The sequence below is a fragment of the Rhineura floridana genome, chromosome 20, assembly GCF_030035675.1.
Source record: "Rhineura floridana isolate rRhiFlo1 chromosome 20, rRhiFlo1.hap2, whole genome shotgun sequence".
Taxonomy (NCBI): domain Eukaryota; kingdom Metazoa; phylum Chordata; class Lepidosauria; order Squamata; family Rhineuridae; genus Rhineura; species Rhineura floridana.
The window spans coordinates 4,365,799-4,387,959 of record NC_084499.1 but is presented as its reverse complement, the minus strand read 5'-3'; the positions used below and the strand labels follow the sequence as shown (position 1 = coordinate 4,387,959).

General features: G+C 44.5%; 1 protein-coding gene across 9 annotated transcripts in view; it reads left to right on the top strand.

Moving 5' to 3' along the window:
* Nucleotides 1-22,161, top strand: part of DENND1A (DENN domain containing 1A) — a 342,814-nt gene that overhangs the window by 229,422 nt on the left and 91,231 nt on the right. For all 9 annotated transcript variants that reach the window (XM_061604516.1, XM_061604517.1, XM_061604515.1 and 6 more), the window contains one exon: nt 3,333-3,434. In XM_061604516.1, the coding sequence (XP_061460500.1) occupies nt 3,333-3,434 (102 nt within the window). The remainder of the gene's footprint in view (nt 1-3,332; nt 3,435-22,161) is intronic.

Below are 22,161 nucleotides of genomic sequence, written 5' to 3'. Positions count from 1 at the left end.
TGGGCTCCTGCTGGTAGGAAGGGCGGGATACAAATTAAATAATAAATAATAAATAAATAAATTTGACTTCTGAAGATCTTTATTAAGATTTAAAGAAAATGGCGAGGGTTAACATTTTTGTGGCATGTTGAGGTGTCACCTTCAATTTGTAATCTAGCAAAGAGAGGTAACGCAGCCTTCTGGATGGGTGCAGCCTGCCTCAAGGCCTCCAGTCCAGCTCACATGGCCTTAGCTGTTGCTGTATGTCTGCTCTCCTGCTCACTGGTCATAACTAAGAGAAAGGGAAGGGATGCATGGCCTTGGGTTGCCAGCTCTGCATCTGAAGACCATTAGGTCAGAGAGAGAGGAGGAGTCTGGGCTGGTCCCTCGTTCATAAGAACATAAGAACATAAGAAGAGCCTGCTGGATCAGGCCAGTGGCCCATCTAGTCCAGCATCCTGTTCTCACAGTGGCCAACCAGGTGCCTGGGGGAAGCCCGCAAGCAGGACCCGAGTGCAAGGACACTCTCCCCTCCTGAGGCTTCCGGCAACTGGTTTTCAGAAGCATGCTGCCTCTGACTAGGGTGGCAGAGCACAGCCATCATGGCTAGTAGCCATTCATAGCCCTGTCCTCCATGAATTTGTCTAATCTTCTTTTAAAGCCATCCAAGCTGGTGGCCACTATTGCATCTTGTGGGAGCAAATTCCATAGTTTAACTATGCGCTGAGTAAAGAAGTACTTCCTTTTGTCTGTCCTGAATCTTCCAACGTTCAGCTTCTTTGAATGTCTACGAGTTCTAGTATTATGAGAGAGGGAGAAGAACTTTTCTCTATCCACTTTCTCAATGCCATGCATAATTTTATACACTTCTATCATGTCTCCTCTGACCCGCCTTTTCTCTAAACTAAAAAGCCCCAAATGCTGCAACCTTTCCTCGTAAGGGAGTCGCTCCATCCCCTTGATCATTCTGGTTGCCCTCTTCTGAACCTTTTCCAACTCTATAATATCCTTTTTGAGATGAGGCGACCAGAACTGTACACAGTATTCCAAATGTGGCCGCACCATAGATTTATACAATGGCATTATGATATCGGCTGTTTTATTTTCAATACCTTTCCTAATTATCGCTAGCATGGAATTTGCCTTTTTCACAGCTGCCGCACACTGGGTCGACATTTTCATCGTGCTGTCCACTACAACCCCGAGGTCTCTCTCCTGGTCGGTCACCGCCAGTTCAGACCCCATGAGCGTATATGTGAAATTAAGATTTTTTGCTCCAATATGCATAATTTTACACTTGTTTATATTGAATTGCATTTGCCATTTTTCTGCCCATTCACTCAGTTTGGAGAGGTCTTTTTGGAGCTCTTCGCAATCCCTTTTTGTTTTAACAACCCTGAACAATTTAGTGTCATCAGCAAACTTGGCCACTTCACTGCTCACTCCTAATTCTAGGTCATTAATGAACAAGTTGAAAAGTACAGGTCCCAATACCGATCCTTGAGGGACTCCACTTTCTACAGCCCTCCATTGGGAGAACTGTCCGTTTATTCCTACTCTCTGCTTTCTGCTTCTTAACCAATTCCTTATCCACAAGAGGACCTCTCCTCTTATTCCATGACTGCTAAGCTTCCTCAGAAGCCTTTGGTGAGGTACCTTGTCAAACGCTTTTTGAAAGTCTAAGTACACTATGTCCACTGGATCACCTCTATCTATATGCTTGTTGACACTCTCAAAGAATTCTAATAGGTTACTGAGACAGGACTTTCCCTTGCAGAAGCCATGCTGGCTCTGCTTCAGCAAGGCTTGTTCTTCTATGTGCTTAGTTAATCGAGCTTTAATCATACTTTCTACCAGTTTTCCAGGGACAGAAGTTAAGCTAACTGGCCTGTAATTTCCGGGATCCCCTCTGGATCCCTTTTTGAAGATTGGCGTTACATTTGCCACTTTCCAGTCCTCAGGCACGGAGGAGGACCCAAGGGACAAGTTACATATTTTAGTTAGCAGATCAGCAATTTCACCTTTGAGTTCTTTGAGAACTCTCGGGTGGATGCCATCCGGGCCCGGTGATTTGTCAGTTTTTATATTGTCCATTAAGCTTAGAACTTCCTCTCTCGTTACCACTATTTGTCTCAGTTCCTCAGAATCCCTTCCTGCAAATGTTAGTTCAGGTTCAGGGATCTGCCCTATATCTTCCACTGTGAAGACAGATGCAAAGAATTCATTTAGCTTCTCTGCAATCTCCTTATGGTTCTTTAGTACACCTTTGACTCCCTTATCATCCAAGGGTCCAATTGTCTCCCTAGATGGTCTCCTGCTTTGAATGTATTTATAGAATTTTTTGTTGTTGGTTTTTATGTTCTTAGCAATGTGCTCCTCAAATTCTTTTTTAGCATCCCTTATTGTCTTCTTGCATTTCTTTTGCCAGAGTTTGTGTTCTTTTTTATTTTCTTCATTCGGACAAGACTTCCATTTTCTGAAGGAAGACTTTTTGCCTCTAAGAGCTTCCTTGACTTTGCTCGTTAACCATGCTGGCATCTTCTTGGCCCTGGCGGTACCTTTTCTGAACTGCGGTATGCACTCCAGTTGAGCTTCTATTATAGTGTTTTTAAACAACTTCCAAGCATTTTCGAGTGATGTGACCCTCTGGACTTTGTTTTTCAGCTTTCTTTTGACCAATCCCCTCATTTTTGTGAAGTTTCCTCTTTTGAAGTCAAATGTGACCGTGTTGGATTTTCTTGGCAATTGGCCAGTTACATGTATGTTTAATTTAATAGCACTGTGGTCACTGCTCCCAATCGGTTCAACAACACTTACATCTTGCACCAGGTCCCGGTCCCCACTGAGGATTAAGTCCAGGGTTGCCGTTCCTCTGGTCGGTTCCATGACCAACTGGTCTAGGGAATAGAGTTAACTGGAAATGGACTACCTTCAAGTCAATCCCGACTTATGGCGACCCTATGAATAAGCAGTATTCAGAGGTGGTTGACCATTGCCTTCCTCTGAGGCTGAGAGGCAGTGACTGGCCCAAGGTCACCCAGTGAGCTTCATGGCTCTGTGGGGATTCAAACCCTGGTCTCCCAGGTCATAGTCCAACACCTTAACCACTACACCACACTGTCTAGAGATAACTAGATGAACATTAAGCCAAGACATTGCTAATGTAAGGAGGCTGACAGCATCCTTTGTGTATTTGGGGGTCAGAAGGCGTGATGTGAAAGTTTAAGGCTATGGAAGGAGAGGAGGTTTTGTCGTAACTGTTGGAAATAACTGACTAGATGCTATGTAGGTGCCAATAGATGTTAGGCTTAAGTGATGATATTTTCCTCTTCTTTTAACTTCATCATTTTCAGAAAGTCAGAAATATGGCCCTGGAAGATGTAGTTATCCTCAACGTTGACACTAACACACTGGAAACTCCTTTTGATGATCTTCAGAGCCTTCCAAATGATGTGGTGAGTGTCATTGTCATGGTGTCTTGCTGGCTGTGCCCAAAAGCTTGTATGTCTTCTCACTGAACCATCTCTCTTTCCTCTTGTCCTCCAAGATTCTTGTAATAGTTTAATACAACCTGGTGCCCTGCAGATTGTTGCTGGACTACAGTTCCCATAGCCCTTGAACAAACTAGCTGCGGCTGGGTGGGAGTTGTAGTCCAAAACCTCTGGAGGGCATCAGGTTGGGGAAGGCTGGTTTTATAGCTCTGAGGCCAGGAGGGTCTTGCCTTAGCTATATCTGGAACAATCTTGGGTGTTGAGGGAATTAAAATAATTGTTTAATCCCATGCAGAGCAGATACCCCATGGTTTGATACTTAGCCCTAAAATGTGATGCAGGAGCCTAGAAATTGTTCAGACTTGGCCGTAGCTGGATCAAGGCTTGGCCAAAGAACATGGAAAGGGCTCTAAACTAAGCCAACTGCCCTTCATTTCTTACCTGTAAATCTGCACTTTCTCATTTCTCAAAACTGGATGGTGTGCATTTATAAGTAGGGGTGTAATTGTCCAGTGTCTCATGGGGTCTTAGACCCTTACTTTTTGGAGAACAGGGTCCCAGCAGGGTCCCTATGTCTCCTATGAGCTGATCAGCGTGAAAGGGGAGAGTGTCAGCCACTGAGAAGAGTCTTCTAACTTCCCTAAGCCAATCAGAGTGAAAGGAGTTCCTCTTAGTTCCTACTTCAAAAAGTGAAGCTGCGGAGAGTGAGAATTCTGTAATTGCAGAAAAAGAGACAGTGAATCCTGATGATAGCATCCCATCTACATCATCAAGCGCTTGGGTAGCTGCAGGAGAGAAATGTGTAGATGCTGCTTTCAGCCACTCAAGCAATATCTCTTGATAGCGAGAAAGGGCTGTCAAATGATGATAGTAATAGAAAAGCAGAAAGCAGTATTCAAGCCTGGCCAGATCATTCTGTAATCTTAGAAGGGTGTGTGGCTGTGTGGGGGTGTGGCTGCGACTGTTACGAAGGGACCCTGCACTTCTGAATTTGCCACTACACTACTGTTTATAAGAATGCACCTGTACTTCCCTTCATGGGGGAACCCATGGCCCTCTAAATGTTATTTGACTCCATCTCCCATCAGCCTGAACCTGCATATCCAGTGAATAGGGATGATGGCAGTTGTAGTCCAGCAGCATCTGAGTGTCCACAGGTTACCCAGTCATCCTATAGAGTATATTTATTTATTTATTTATTTTTATTTATTTAATTACATTTCTAGACCGCCCTATAGCAGAAAGCTCTCAGGGCGGTGTACAACAAATAAAATCACAATTAAAATATGAGCAAGTGTGAAAAATATAATACAATTATAAAAACATTAAACATGATAAAAATCCAAAATAGAATTGCCATTGAGTTTATAAATTAAAATCCATATTAGGTTTAAAATTAAATTTAAAATGTTTAAAAAGCCTGGGCGAAAAGGTAGGTTTTTACCTGGCGCCGAAAAGATAACAAAGAAGGCGCCAGGCGTATCTCGTCTGGGAGGGCATTCCATAGTTCGGGGGCCACCACCGAGAAGGCCCTAGATCTAGTTGTTGATCTCCGGGCCTCTTTATGAGTTGGGACCCGGAGAAGGGCCTTCGACGTCGAGCGTAGTGAACGGGTAGGTACATAGCGAGAGAGGCGTTCCACCAGGTATTGCGGTCCGATGCCGTTTAGGCCGTTTAGTATATAGAATAGGGAGTTACCCACTTCTAAGCAGGCTCCCAGAATAGAAATCTGACTGTGGGTTTTGGTGCAGCTGACAATCAACACAGCCTTTTTCCCTAGTGTGAATGAACTAAGCATAATCCTTGTAACGTAGGCCGTTATGATGCATTCCCATTTGGGGAGTACCTGAGGCTTTCCTAAGGTGGGTCAGCTTCCATCTGAATTGAGGTTTTAAACTAGGGGCTTCTAGCTCATGCTATGCTGCCCCCCCCCGGTTCTAGTTGCCGCTTATCCTGTTTTATCCCTGTGCGATATTTGCCCCTTTTATTGTGTTTAGCAGCACTGTGGAATAAGTTAGGATGAGAGAAGTTATCATGCCACAAGGGCCACCCAGTGAGCTCCCTGACTGAGCTCGTGTTTGAACCTGCATCTCCCTCACCTAAGCCCAGAGTTCTAGCTGCTGCACCACACTGTGTGTGTTAGCAATGCAGCCAGCGGAGGAAGCTGCAGCCAGTGGCCGAGAGGTCATGACTCTCCGTCTTCTAAGCACAATAAACTGTTTTTCCAGCCTCCTTCTGATGTCCCCCCCTTCTTCTATCTCACCCCTCCCGTTCTTGGCAGCCTTGAAAAATTCATGGAATTATGAGAGGAGAGGCTGGATCCGGGGAGTCTCAGCCCTCACACACAGGGATTTGTCAACAGGCAAGGGTAGTATTCTGTGATACAGGCCCTCATGAAAGAAGCCATTGTGAGAGTGCCGTGGAACATCAGAAGGGACGTTGCCAAATGAACCCAAAACTGAAAAGCTGTGGGATGTCATAAATTTTAAGAGACTTCCTTCATTCATTTGTAACACAAGAGAACTGAATTTTGCTACGTCCTGATTCAGTTTTCTGTGGGTCTGTTTAAAGGCAATGCGTTATCATCATCATCATCATCATCTAGTATTGCTATTTTTATGGTTGTTTTGGACGGTCGTTTGGAGCATCACAGAGAAAGCGCTGCTAGCCATTTCCATTAACCAGCTTGCAAGAAAAATATACAGCCTGGGGCATTCCTCTTCCCACCAAGGTGTTACATAAATACAGTTGGATTTAATAGCACCTGTAACAAAGCATTTACTAGTTTACTTTGAGTAATTAGTGTCTTCCGACAAAGCCACTCTTATATTAGGTACCCGGATAGGAAAACTTTCTCCCCTGTTTTAAGACTGTTCTCCATGATGGCCTTGACCACTGAAGAGCTTCTGCTTGTAATGGGATTTCTGTCAAGTCTTTCCATGCTTCGTGTGTTGGGAACTCAGCATGGATCACATGGGTCCTGGCTGCTAGGATATGTTTAAATCTGATCTTTCGCGCACTACTTTTTTCCTTGGGGAGCAAGGTGTCAACCTGCACCATCTAGGCTCATCCCTCATGAAAACCACTCATTCATTCATCATTGACGATCACTCGTGGCCAAGTAAGATTGTCCTCCAGGGTAAGGTCTTTAACGGTGGGTCTGTAAGTGACTGTGGAGGCAAATTCTGGATCCACACAGGCTCCCACAGTGAGGACATAGGTTTCCAGATGGAAGATGGGTCGCGATGAGGATTTGCTTGACGTTCCTTCCGCTTAGCTCGTTTGTCTCTTTTGCCCTGTACTCATGCTTCTTCATAGTCCATAGCACCTTTGATAATGGCCGACGTCCAATTGGGATGCTCATGGGCCAAGGCTTCCCAGTTCTCGATGCTCATGTTACATTTTTTTAGAGAACATCTTTAAATCTCTTTTGCTGTCCACCGATATTTCGTTTTCCATCCTTAAGTTGGGAGTAAAGTAGCTGCTTTGGAAGACGGTGATCAGGCATTTGAACAACATGGCTGGTCCAGCGAAGTTGATGTTGGATGTATTGAAGCACATGAAAGGAATTTCCCATCCATGCAGCAATTCTATAGGTGCAAATCTTCTTTAAGACTAAACATGCCATCAGCTTACAGAAATACTGCATATTTTGTAAAATTCCCAACCATGCTGTTTTCAGCAGTGGTGAGCTGTTGTTTGCTGTGGGGTGAGAGAGTGAGAAGGGAACCTGGTGGCATCTTGTGATATAGTGGCATATCATGTCCCAGAGTCTAGGGGCTTTGGATAATATCTGCACTCCATGCACCCACCCCCAGCCTCTGGGGAGCAAAGCTCATTCAAGTGAGGAACAAGAATCCACTTCCATCATCTCTCCAGTTGCCCAGGGTCCCTGGCTCCTGCCAAAGGATGGAGTTGGCACCCACCCAGCAGTGTTTAATTTCCTACTGAACTTTCACTTATGGGTGGGCTTTGTCACTCAGAAGGGTTGCTCCATTGTTGGTGTTCAGTTGGGGCTTTATAAAAGCAACTTCCATCCCTCCTAGGGTTTACACTGGGAGCTGTCCCAGGTCTTGCCTTCCCAGCCTATTGAGCCCCGTAGTAGTAGTAGTAGTAGTAGTAGTAGTAGTAGTAGTAGTAGTAGTAGTAAAAGGTAAAGGTGTCCCCGCACTTATAGTGCGAGTCGTTTCCGACTCTTAGGGTGATGTCTTGCGACGTTTACAAGGCAGACCGTATATATGGGGTGGGATTGCCAGTTCCATCCTCGGCCTTTCTTTACCCTCCAGCGTATGCCGGGTACTCATTTTACTGACCACGGATGGATGGAAGGCTGAGCGGACCTCGACCCCTTTTAGCGGAGATTCGACTTCCTCCTTCCGTTGGAATCGAACTCCGGCCGTGAGCAGAGTTTCAACTGCGTTACCGCTGCTTACCACTCTGCGCCACGGAGGATCTTTATAGTAGTAGTAGTAGTAGTTAAATTTATATCCTGCCCTTCCTCCAAGAAAGAGCCCAGGGCAGCTCATCTGCCACCTGTTGTTGGACTCTGCACCATGCGTGGTGTCCTTTAAGCCTGCTTCATCACCTCACATTCTCATGTTTTGCTGGAATGGGGTATGTTTCTTCCTCTCAGTTGGCTCTTCTCTTCCACCACCCTTTTCCTTGTGCTGCTTCTGTAACCTTTGGGCCAAGACCTGCTTGGCTTTTCCTGCGTTGCTCTGCATCTCTGAATTGATACCTTGCAGTAACCCATTGGCAGGATCATATGCCCTCTTTGTTGCCCAAGGAGCCATGCTGTGCTCCAACCAAAACTCAGTACTGTTCCCTGCAAAGTCAGGCTGGTTCTCTCCATGCCCAGTGTTCAAAAGATTTTTGTACTTAAAAAAATACACATGCGGTGGGAATGTGCAGTTGCAACTCGTTACTGGAGACGGCTCATTTCAGACTTGATTGAGGTTATATTAAGACTTACCCCAGTGTTGATCCTGTTCAGTGTGCTTGAAGATGGCATGGCTGTGAATTTGAAACCATTGGAATGGGTGTTGTTGGTAGCAGCTAAGATAGCGTGGACGAGAAAATGGGAATGTTCCCAAGCCCCTTCTGATTAGGAATGGTTCGTAAAGTGTCTTGAATTGGCTGAGATGAATAAATTAACTTAGTTGATTCAAAGGAGAGAATGAAGATTGCAAAATACGATTGATTGATTGATTGATTGATATTCTGCCCTACCTCCCAGAAGGAGCCCAGGGTAGCAAATAAAAACACTAAAAGCACTTTAAAAACTTAAATGTACTGCCTTCAAGTCAATTCCGACTTACGGTGACCCTATGAATAGGGTTTTCATGGTAAGCAGTGTTCAGAGGGGGTTTACCATTGCCTCCCTCTGAGGCTGAGAGACAGTGACTGGCCCAAGGTCACCCTGGGAGCTTCATGGCTGTGTGGGGATTCGAACCCTAGTCTTCCAGTTTGTAGTGCAGCACTTTTAACCACTACACCGGCTGTCTAAACCACTACACCACGCTGGCTCTCAAAAGCACTTTAAAACATCTAAAAAACAAAATGCGTTAATATTGTTGAAAGATTGTAAGATATGGAAATGTAAAGCTCAAAAAGAAATCTGTTTTTGTAATAACTAATTATTAATTATTATTAATAATGAATAAAATAGTAATCCTGTTCAGTATGAGAGGAACTACAGGTTCAGACATTTGGTGTATGTGCTTAGCCAGTGGGGTGACACTACCATCAGTTAGTAAGTACTATTGCTACTTGTGGCTAAGCGTACAAGCTGCCTGCTGCTCCCAGGAGGGGCACTAACTGCTGCCATTTCTCCTTTTTTCTAGTTTAGTTTTGTTAGGTGAAGAGCAGTTTGGGGTACCATTAATGTTTCCTTAAGCCACCAACTCGGGAGTGAAGGGTGGCTTATGAAACATATGTAATTAAAACATTTATTATTTTATTTTTATTATTATTATTATTATTATTAATTTATATCCCACCTTACGGTAACCAATTTCAAAGACAGTTCACAAAAATTAAAACCAGCAGTTATTATTTTTTATGAAATTTACATCCATATACATTAATACAAAATTAAACCACATACATCAGTAAAAAGCATCCTTGGGGGGGAAAAACCTCAACAATAAATTCAGCGGTGAACAGCAACAGCGTTATTAAAATGTTTCCCATTAAAAACTCAGGAGAATAGAATAGTCTTAACATAGTATCTAAAAGTAAATAAAATAGGAAACAGGCGAGTGTCCCTAATCGTACAGTTGGGGTGCCGCCACTGGAAAGGCCGTATCCCCATTTGGTACCCAGCAAACTTCTGAGGGAGGGCCTCTGTTGGAAATATTAATGCTCGCTGGCGTTCTTTGTGCATTTTATAAAAGTTTGCATCAGCGGCTAAGAGGAATTCAGGCTTCTTACTTGGGCACACCTCCCAGGTTGCAGTTAGAAGTGGCCATATTGGGTATGCCAGAGATGCTCTTTTTTTCCGGAAAGTGAATTTTAGATGGGAGCTGAACAAAGTTGGAGATTTCTCAGAAGAAACGCACCACAAAGCACCAGACCCTTTAATCAGCATTGTTTCAGCACATCAAACTGTTGTTCAGAGATCATACCTTGTGAACAGGCTAATTGGCTTGTGATTATTTTATTCTGTCAGTGAGGTATCCTCTCTCTTCTCATTTGTTAGCATGTCCTTAGGAGGAGGAAATCATATACACATTAATATTTGCTTTTGCACGTCGTGGGCATTTAAACTTGCTGAGTGGGTTACATGAGCGCAAAGCTTGTGTTTTCTTGGTTTTTTCCAAGGTAACTTACATTTTTTCCCCTTTCTGATACTGTGTTTTGCAAGAAAATGTGTTTTTCTTGCTTTATTCATGTTGACAACTAGAAAGCCTTGGATCTAATTAAAAGAATTTCCACTCGCACCTCTGCTGAACCATTTCATTATGCTGCACTGCACAGATTGCATTTCGAAACATGGTGATAGCTTAAATCTGACCTTTAATCCTGAGCTGCCAAGAGTATGAAAATCTTCTCTAAAAACACTTCCAGGATTGGCTGTGCGTTTCTGTGCCTGCCTTGCTAAGAAACAGTCTCTGTGCGGAGTGGCTACTGTCCGAGTTGGAAAAATACGCTGCCCTCTTAAGCAGAGCAGCTGAGCAGTGTGTGCCTCTCTCAGCTCATCTGTAGCTTGCCTCCTGAATGTTTGCATGTTGGGGGGGGGGTTACTTTTGGCTGCTGCCCTGTTCGCTGACTGGGACACTCTCGCTTCCAAGCAAGGAGGCTTAATTTCTCCCTAGAGATGAATGAACTGCAGAACCCTTTATTGTTTTGAATAAACTTTTTTTAAAAAAAATATTCTGTAAGCACCCTAAAAGACTGCCTATTACACACACACACACACACAGTGCCTTGCAAAAGTAATCAGACCCCTGACCAATGTTCTCATATTACTGAGTTACAAGCATTGTAATTTCTTTCTGTATGATATTTGATTTTGAAACACTGAAACTCAGAATCAATTACTGTAAGGTGACATTGGTTTTATGTTGGGAAATGTTTGTAAAAAACATAAAACTGAAACATGTTGCTTGCCTAAGTATTCAACCCCCCCCACATTAATATTTGGTAGAGTCACCTTTCGCTGCAATAACACCTTTAAGTCTTTTGGGGTAGGTATGTACCAGCTTTGCACAAAGTGTTGGAGGGATTTGAGGCCATTCTTCTTGGGATTCGCTCCAGGTTGTCCAGGTTAGTTGGACGTCATTTATGAACCGCAATTTTCTTAATGGGATTGAGATCAGGACTTTGACTGGGCCACTGTAGGACATTCACCATTCTAATGTTGCTTTTGCCTTATGCTTGGGATCATTGTCCTGCTGAAAATGGAATTTCCTCCCAAGCTTCAGTTTTTTAGTGGACTGAAGCAGGTTCTCTTGCAGTATTTCCCTGTATTTTGCTCCATCCATTCTTCCTTCAATTTTAACAAGATGCCCAGTCCCTGCTGATGAGAAGCATCCCCACAGCATGATGCTGCCACCACCATACTTCCCTGTAGGGATGGTGTGTCTTGAGGCATGGGCAGTGTTAGGTTTGTACCACACAGCGCTTTGAGTTTTGGCCAAAAAGCTCTTTCTTGCTCTCATCTGACCACAAAACCTTTTCCCACGTTGCTGCTAGGGCACTCTCATGCTTCCTGGCAAACTCCAGACATGCTTTCAGATGGTACTTTTTGAGTAACGGCTTCTTTCTTACCACCCTCCCATACAGGCCAGTGTTATGCAGAGCTCTTGATATGGTTGACTGGTGCACCATTGCTCCACTCCCAGCCACTGAACTCTGTAGCTCCTTCAGAGTGATTGTTGGCCTCTCTGTGGCTTCTCTCACAAGTCTCCTCCTTGTTCAAGCACTGAGTTTGAGGGAAGGTCTTTTCTTGGCAGTGCCTGGGTGGTGTGATGCAGCTTCCACTTCCTGATTATTGATCCAACTGTGCTCCTTGGGATATCCAAACACTTTGATGTTATTTTGTACCCTTTTCCTAATCTATGCATTTGTATTACATTATCTCTAACTTCGGTAGAATGCTGTAGCCAATGAGGCTCCCTTGGCCTCCAGTGACAAATCTGGATCCAGAAGCACCCCCAGACTGCGTACCTGCTCCTTCAGGGGGAGTGCAACCCCATCCAGGGCAGGCAATTGGCCAGTTTCTCAGACACGGAACCACTTACCCACAGTGCCTGTCTTACCACCCTCTGCTTCTTAGTTTACATGTGGTTTCCAGGTAGTCACCATCCAAGCACTGACTAGATCCACACCTGCTTGGCTTCAGCAAGGTGACACCTTCATATACTTTTAGCAGTCCCCAGGATAGGGTTACAAAACTCGGAACGTACTGGGCAGAATGTAGTCATTCAGCTATGTGCTGGTGTCAGCTATGTGTGACGGTTCACAAGAGGCTTGGTAGACCCCTTCCATCTCTGCTGCCCGTCTGGGGGCTGCAGAAAGCATGTGTGCCTTTGGGGCTCTGTTCGGCTTGGCGGGTCACATCTTCTGCAGGGGTACCCCAGTATCTGATATTTACAGGCACAGGATTCGTGCTCTGCTTATTTTCCCTCATCCGTCCCAGCATGGCATCCAGGCACAGGTCCAGGGCCTGCACAGACTCTCCTGATTCAGATGTTTTGCAGAAGTAGAGTTGAGCGTCATCAGCGTAGTGGCGACACCTTGCCACCCCAAAACTCCTTAACGACTGCTCCTGGTGCCTTCATGTAGATATTGAATAGCATTGGCAATAAAACAATGCCCTGCAGCATCCCATGGCATAGCAGCCAGCGCCCCGAAAAGCAGTCTGCCAGTGCTGCTCTCTGACCAGAACCACTGCAACACAGTGCCCCCAATTCCCATTCCACGAAGCCGCTGCAGGAGGCTACTGATCACGGAAAGCGTCAGAGAGATAAAAAAAGCAGGAGCAAGATTGCCCTCCCCTTTTCCCGTTCTCTGTAAAGGTCACCCATTACTGTGGCCGTGGCCGACTCAGACCCGTGGCAGAGCCTGAGCCCAGACTGGAACAAATCTAAAGACACAAGGCCTTGCAAAGAAAGTTGGCGCTCCCGTTTTGGCCTAGAGGTGGTGTAGCCTGCGAGGTGAGATTTTGGTGCTTGGGGCTGAAAACAGCCTTTCCTCCGAGCTGCTTCCAAGTCGTGCCATTTGCATATGTGGACAATAGCTGGCAGTGTTAATTGAGGCTGTTCAGACCTGTGTCGTGCTGAGGGGGGAAATGTATATTTCAGGGTACAGAGTGCAAGGCATCAACTTTTAAGGTTCTTGCAGGAGGGACAATGTTGGGCTTGTACTCAGCCCAAGGCTGCTGCTTATCTTCCTTTTAACATGACATGGAAAGTGCATTTTACCGCCTCGTTTTTCATTTACAAAGCGGAAGATGCAACTTTATTATTGTCTTCCTCCGCGGGTGCCGAACTGCCTTTTTGCTGAGCAAATATCGGGAAAGGAGCTTCTATTTTACTTTACACATCTGGAGTAATCTTGGTGCATCCCCCCACATGTCCAGTGCAGTTGTCCTAACACAAGCAAAAGTTGCATCAGACATGACATTCACCGAGGTTGCTTTCTATTCAGATGGAAATCCCTGGTCTACATAAGAAGATGATCAGTATATTCAAGTTCTCTTTATGTGCCTCCAAGTCGACTACGACTTATGGCGACCCTATGAATCAGCGACCTCCAAGAGCATCTGTCATGAACCACCCTGTTCAGGTCTTGTACGTTCAGGTCTGTGGCTTCCTTGATGGAATCAATCCATCTCTTCTTTGGCCTTCCTCTTTTTCTACTTCCTTCTGTTTTTCCAAGCATTATTATCAGAGCTTGGAAAAGTTACTTTTTTGAACTACAACTCCCATCAGCCCTAGGCAACATGGCCACTGGATTAGGCTGATGGGAGCTGTAGTTCAAAAAAGTAACTTTTCCAAGCTCTGATTATTATCTTTTCTAATGAATCATGTCTTCTCATTATGTGTCCAAAGTATGATCACCTTAGTTTCATCATTTTAGCTTCTAGGGATAGTTCTGGTTTAATTTGTTCTAACACCCAATTATTTGTCTTTTTTGCAGTCCATGGTATCCGCAAAGATCTTCTCCAACACCACATTTCAAATGAGTTTATTTTTCCCTTATCTGCCTTTTTCACTGTGCAACTTTCACATCCATACATAGAGATCGGGAATACCATGGTCTCAATGATCCTGACTTTGGTGTTTAGTGATACATCTTTACATTTGAGGACCTTTTCTAGTTCTCTCACAGCTGCCCTCCCCAGTCCTAGCCTTCTGCTGATTTCTTCACTATTGTCTCCATTTTGGTTAATGACTGTGCCGAGATATTGATAACCCTTGACAAGTTCAATGTCCTCATTGTCAGCTGTAAAGTTACATAAATCTTCTGTTGTCATTACTTTAGTCTTCTAGACGTTCAGCTGTAGTCCTGCTTTTGTGCTTTCCTCTTTAACTTTCTTCAGCATTCGTTTCAAATCATTACTGGTTTCTGCTAGTAGTATGGTATCGTCTGCATATCTTAAATTATTGATATTTCTACCTCCAATTTTCACACCTCCTTCTTCTTGGTCCAATTCTGCGTTCCGTATGATATGTTCTGCGTATAGATTAAATAAATAGGGTGATAAAATGCACCCCAGTCTCACGCCCTTTCCGATGGGGAACCAGTCAGTTTCTCCATATTCTGTCCTTACAGTAGCCTCTTGTGCAGAGTATAGGTTGCGCATCAGGACAATCAGATGCTGTGGCACCCCCATTTCTTTTAAAGCATTCCATAGTTTTTCATAATCTACACAGTCAAAGGCTTTGCTGTAACCTATAAAGTACAGGGTGATTTTCTTCTGAAATTCCTTGGTCCGTTCCATTATCCAACGTATGTTTGCGATATGATCTCTGGTACCTCTTCCCTTTCTAAATCCAGTTTGGACGTCTGGCATTTCTCGCTCCATATATGGCCTTTGTTGTAGAATCTTGAGCATTACTTTACTTGCATGGTGGGATTGTTGCAAAAATACTTCGAACCAAGGGGGTTCTTTCCAGGCGGGAATGAATGCAAGAAAGAATGACCTGATACAGTAACAAGTTCAAAAGATTTTATTTATCTAAGCTATAGCAATAGCGGCACGATCAGATACATCAGCAACAAAGGGCTGAGTTCAGTCGGGGCCCCGGGGAGAAAGAACAAAGGCTTTTTATACAGTTTAAAATGCAAAACGACAAGAGTATATAAAAAAAATGCCACTAGCCGTGAACCGCCCACTGGCTAAACCGCCACATTCCTTTTGCATACCAGTCATTTGAGGTTAATTTTTGTTTCTTTTGTTTCAACCTCAATTTCCTGCTACGTGATTGGATTGTGGTGTGATTGGATTGCGGTGTGATTGGATTTTTACAACAGGATGTTAAGGCAATAGTTCGATAATTACTGCATTCTCTGGGATCCCCTTTCTTTGGAATTGGGATGTATATGGAACGCTTCCAGTCTGTGGGCCATTGTTTAGTTTTCCATATTTCTTGACAGATTTTAGTCAAAATTTGGACAGATTCAGTATCAGTAGCTTGTAGCAACTCTATTGGTATGCCATCTATTCCTGGTGATTTGTTTCTTCCAAGTATTTTAAGAGCAGCTTCCACCTCACATTCTAAACTTTCTGGTTCTTCATCATATGGTTCCTCCGTGAATGAATCTGTCATCCTTGCATCTCTTTTATAGAGTTCTTCAGTGTATTCCTTCCATCTTCCTTTTATTTCATCTCCCCGCACTTATAGTGCGAGTCGTTTCCGACTCTTAGGGTGACATCTTGCGACATTTACTAGGCAGACCGTATATATGGGGTGGGATTGCCAGTTCCTTCCCCAGCCTTTCTTTACCCCCCAGCATATGCTGGGTACTCATTTTACCGACCACGGATGGATGGAAGGCTGAGTGGATCTCAACCCCTTTTACTGGAGATTCGACTTCCTTCTTCCGTTGGAATCGAACTCCGGCCATGAGCAGAGCTTCGGCTGCATTACCGCCGCTTACCACTCTTAACATCCCTACTCTTGGTTTAAATTTCCCTTTCATTTCTCTAATCTTTTGGAACAGGGCTTTTGTTCTACCCTTTTTGTTGTCCTCTTCTATTTCTATACAGTAACTATTGTAATAGTTCTCTTTGTCCCTACATACTAGTTGTTGTACTGTTGCATTTAGGGTTCTGACTGTGTTTCTATCTCCTTTCGGTTTTGCTTTCCTTCTCTCTTTAACAATTCTAAGAGTTTCTTCAGTCATCCATTGGGGTCTTTCTCTCTTTTTAACTAGAGGTATTGTCTTTTTGCAATCTTCTCTGATAACGTCTCTGACTTCATTCCATAGTTCTTCTGGTTCTCTGTCAACTAAGTTTAAAGCCTCAAACCTGTTCCATATTTGATCTTTATCTGCTTCTGGGATGTTATTTAAATTGTATTTTGGTGTTATGATTGCTTTGTTGGTCTTCTTTAGCTTTACTCTGATTTTCAATATGACCAGTTCATGATCTGTACCGCAGTCTGCTCCTGGTCTTGTTTTTGCAGAAAGTATGGAACTTCTCCACCTTCTGCTACCAATTATATAATCAATTTGATTCCTATATTGATTGTTTGGTGATGTCCACGTGTATAGTTGTCTTTTCGGTTGTTCAAAAAATGTGTTTGCAAGAAACAAATTATTGGCTCTCTATCTTTAGCTACTGTCTTTAAAAAGTGCAAAGGGCTGGAGATAGCTCCAGCACCTGCCCTGGCATGTTTTTATTTATTTATTTATTATTTGATTTATGTCCCGCCCTTCCTCCCAGCAGGAGCCCAGGGTGGCAAACAAAAGCACTAAAAACACTTTAAACACTTTGAAACATATCCATGGGGTATCTCTTGGAGCAATCTCTCCAGTGGGGCAAAGCTGCCTTGGGGGTTGCCCTCTGCTCCTTGGTATCATCTCTCTGCAAGGTATATAGACAGTTCATCTGAACACACGTGTCCTGCTCCCGCCAACAGATTCAGACTCTGGACTCTCGGCTTGTTTGTGGCCAGTGGCTTTATTCCACTGTCTAGCCCCCAACTGGAACATGGTTCGGATTACAGTTCACACAGGGTTAAGATCACTGCAAGGCGCAGCTCGGCACGGCTACACAAGATGTTGTCGCAACTATTGACACAACCCCTGTTGCAACCCCTGAGTCTCCCTCGTAAAAGACAGGGCAGGCATGACTCTGCGTGGGATTTGTCTCTTGGGATTGGGGAAGCAAGCAAGACGCTCCTGCGGGTAGGCTGCTTAACTGGCTCAATCTGTTCGTGCCTCCCCAGCTGATGGTGTGTCCATGGCAAGAGAGGTGGGGACGATTCGGCCAGATCACCCCCCAGCTCCAGCGTCCTCTCCTGGTCAACAACAGGAGGCTGGCCCGAAGGTGGAACGGCCGCTGGAGACTGACAGGTCAACCCCTTCATCTGCATGGGCCAACACCTGAGTGAGGGACTGTCAGAAGGCAGACCACCTGGGGTGTCCCCTCCCTGTCCCCAGCATTCTCATTCATCACTCCCCTGGGCCCCTTTTCTGGTTCCCAGACCTCTTCCTCCTTGGTCCAGTCCTGCGAAGAGTTCTCCACAGGATTTATGACAGTATGTTGGATGCCACAGAACTGCTAACCAGGAGTTATGTTGATCAGCATTGTTTTCCCTACTTCCTTTGCCACTGGGCTTGCTGGTCAGAAGAGGAAGGTGCAGACAGTTCAAGCCAGACTACTGTCCATTTGGGTAACATGACATCAGTGGACCTGCTTTGTGCCACCACCTGCTATAAAGATCTGCCAAACTCCCTCAGTTTGAGCAAGTCAACCAGGCTAATCTCACAGCACCACCAGCTACTGGCCAGTCACTTAGATCACAGCCTGGCACTCAGGTTTGTATGTAAGAGAAAGAGGCCTTTGCAACATCGTTGTGTTCCTTCCCTCCAATTCCTTTGTACCAACTTAAAGGGTACAAAGCTTTATTGCACCTGTCCCTAATAAGCCTTGTGGCTAATCAAGACAGGTCACTGCTTCTCTTAGAGATGTTGCCTTGTACCTCAAAGACACCTTTGTGAGTTGATTTGAAGCCACAGGATTGGGCTTATCCTCCCACCTGGCAATGTAAAGTGCCAGCTACAGCTACCACCCTTCAACGCTATTGTGAGAGTCCTCTGCTCCAGCTGGACCGGGAGAAGATCCTGCCAGTTAAGATGTCCAGTGGTTGGCATTCATTGTAACTGCAACTTAGCACCTTTTGAGAGGGAGAGAGAGAGAGAGACTTGCTGTTCTTTAAGAAAAGGAAGAGTAATAGGAAATGCCAGCTTCTGCATGATGAAGAATGGAAATGGACTGCCTTCAAGTCGATCCCGACTTATGGCGACCCTATGAATGAGTTTCTGCCAGGCCTTAAAGACCTGGCTCTTCAGGCAGGCTTTTGGGGTTGGCTAGATTTTATCTTCGTTGTTTTTAGATTTTTAATGTCTAGGTATTGTATGCCTGTTTTGTACGTCGCCCAGAATGGCTGGACAGCCAGCCAGATGGGCGACTGATAAATTCAGTAAATAAAATAAAATAAATAAATAAATATGGTTTTCATGGTAAGCGTTAGTCAGAGGGGCTTTGCCATTGCCTCCCTCTGAGGCTGAGAGGCAGTGACTGGCCCAAGGTCACCCAGTGAGCTTCATGGCTGTGTGGGGATTTGAACCCTGGTCTCCCAGGTCGTAGTCCAACACTCTAACCCAGCCTTTCCCATCCAGTGTGCCTGCAGATGTTGTTGGACCACAACTCCCATCAGCCTCAGCCAGCATTGCCAATGGCTGAGGCTGATGGGATTTGTGGTCCAACAACATCTGCAGGCACACTGGTTGGGAAAGGCTGCTCTAACCACTACACCACACTGGCTCTTCTGGTAAACTCCTGAGGCCAGCTGCAGTTCCACACACCCCCAACAAATGTAAAGTTATGTATATTGGAGCAAAACCTCTTAATTTCACCTATATGCTCATGGGGTCTGAACTGGCAGTGAATGACTAGGAATGAGACCTTGGGATCATAGTGGATAGCTCAATGAAGATGTCGACCCAGTGTGCAGCAAATGCGAAATAGGCAAATTCCATGCTAGGGAGCATTAGGAAAGGGATTGAAAATAAAACTGCAGATATAATGCTGTGATACAAATCTGTGGTGCGGCTGCATTTGGAATACTGTGTACAGTTCTAGTCGCCTCTGCTCAAAAAGGATATTGTAGAGCTGGAAAAGGTTCAGAAAAGGGCAACCAGAATGATCAAGGGGGTGGAGTGATGCCCCTCTGAGGAAAAGTTGCAGCATTTGGGACTTTTTAGTTTAGAGAAAAGGCAAGTAAGAGGCGACATGATAGAAGTGTACTAAATTATGCATGGCATGGAGAAAGTGGACCAAAAAAGCTTTTTTCCATCTCTCATAACACTAGAACTCGTGGACATCCATTTAAGATGAATGTTGGAAGATTCAGGACAGACAAAAGGAAGGACTTCTTCAAATAGTGCATAGTTAAACTGTGGAAATTCCTACCGTAAGATGCAGTGATGGCCACCAACTTGGACGACTTTAAAAGAGGATTAGACGTTCATGGAGGGTAAGGCTATCAGTGGCTACAAGCTGTCATGGCTATGTTCTACCTCCATAGTTGCAGGCCAGGTGCTTCTGAATAGCATTTGCTGGAAACTGCAGGAGAGGACAGTGCTGTTTCCACTCAGGTCCTGCTTTTGGGGTTTCCATAATGGGCAACTGGTTGGCCACTGTGAGAACAGTTGGCCTGATCCAGAAGGCTCTTCTTATCTTCTTAGCCACTCACTGTGTAGCCAAAGAAGGGGACACAGCCTGTACCATTGATCCCAGCACTCTGAAGATCCTTGGCTTCCTTGCCTTTTCTTATTTGTAAACGGGCAGTGTATCTGATCCTTTCTGCAGTCTTGCATATTTTGATAAACTCGAATGCTAAGATGCGGAAATTCTTTCAGCAAAGTCTTCAGAGCTTTTTGTCTCTGTACTGCGTCTCCTAGTCCATCCTTCCTTTCACCTGCTGCTTGTGCCTGAGCAGCGGAACTCAGTTGCACCCGGGCAACAGGAAGAAGAGCGACATTTTCCATTGGGGGAAACACTTCCTGCGTTAAGATGTAAGACCCAAAATGTGGTAACATTGCAGACATTCAAAAGTGCGCGTGTGTGTGTAGACTTGGGGCTCAGTGTTCGTTGCCTTCTGTAGTGGCCTTTGGTTTTAAAGCAGCAGCTCTTCCTAGGGGGAATCACTTGTGCTTTGCCTCTGTTTTTTATTGGGACCTGCCGGTGTTGCAATCCCAGCCACCCTGGGTTCCTTAAAGTATAGTATTGGGCAGGCACTGTGCGTTTTATGTGGTTTTTTTTTTTTTTAAAAGAGTGCTTAGTGAAAAAAGGCACAGACAGAGCTGTAGCGAATGGAGTGCATGGGGGTCAGGTGGGGGAATGAGTGAAGAGGCCGAGCCCCAATGAGGCCATTGCAAAGGTGTCCATTAATGTACAAAAGGCTCTCCTTGATAACGTTAGAAAAGAGATAAATGCTCTTTCTCAGCTATGCTGCGTACATTTCTGGTGAAGATACCAAAAAAAGGTGTAAAAATCAGCCAGGCAGACTATTTTATCTAGAGCAGGGAACATGGTAATGAGTGAACAGGAGCCCCTGGTATGTGCCTGGAAGACCAAAGGCGCATGGTTCAGGTAACCTTGAACACTTGTGTTAGTTTTGAGAATTTGTCGGCGTATGAAGGTGTGCAAGTTGAAATTTGCTTAGTTACCATCATGGAGAACTTCTTTGTGTAAATGGTAATGAGACCGTGAGGTCTGTGTTCACCTGAAGTGCAGCTCAGTGAATCGGAGGCAATTAAACACCTACAGGATGAAAGAGAAAGGGCAGTGAAGGTTAAGTGAGGAATAATCTGATGCACAGGTGGTGAGAGCCTCTGAGAGCCTCTGAGAAGCAAGAGAAGGAAGAGCAGGTTCCAAAGATGAAGATGTTGTCATTGTCAGTGGGCACAATGCTTTTTCTCTCGTGGAAGAGATCCTCCCTTTTAATGAAACATTTTTCTTTAGAATTAATTTGTCGTGGCAAGTTATTTTTTTCCTCCCCTGCACTGTTTGTGTTAGACAAATTGCTCTTGCCTCTGCTTCACCTACTTGGCAGGGTTGTTGTGAAGATCAGTAACATAGGAATTGTAAAGCACTTCCTGTGCTGAAATGGATTGCTTCTTATTTATTTCTTAAATGTGTTCATTTATTCATTTAAAATTGTGTTGTCCCACTTCTTGATGTGGTTTACAGCTATTGAAAAACAAAGCCCTAAACACCCACAGGATAAAATTAGCAATGATGAGATTAAAAAAATAATAATATGGATTCCTAAAAGGTCAAAGGCTTTTACTGACTGGCTAATAATGCAATCCTAAGCATGTTTACTTTGAGGTAAATCGCCCTGAATTCAGTAGGACTTACTGCATAGTGCATTTAGGATTGCAGCCAAATGCCGTCCCAAATAGAGACACACTGCACTCATCCCTTCCTTAAAGACCAAAAGAGATGGACACAGTGGCTCCTTTTCTGGGATATCATTCCACAGGATTTGGGCTACCGCAGTAGAGGACCTGCTTCTAGCTGGCCATACCTTACCTGGCAAAGGGTTGTGAAGCAGAGCCCTTGGTGGTGATCTCAATAGGTGAGGGGGGCTTGTGTCTGCAGACGGATCCCAATCTTGCCTCAGCTGTGCTGCGCTGCCAGCCCTGATTCTTCTCCAGCCCTGATCTCCTAAAATTAAAGGAACAGAGGAGCAGGCTTAGTCTTTAAGCTTTATTAAGAAAATCACACAATGCAGACCAGATGAACCAAATGCAAGACATAAAATAACATGGATCATAATAGGACAGGGAGTGAGGAAATATCTAAACAGGTAACATGACTAAGGGGCAAAGGGGGTCATGGACAAAAGACACAAAACATGGTTGGGAAAGGGAAGGAAAGAAAATGGGACATATTCAGAGGGAGCGGGTGTAAAACCAACCATCAAGAAAACCAAATAAAAGCATA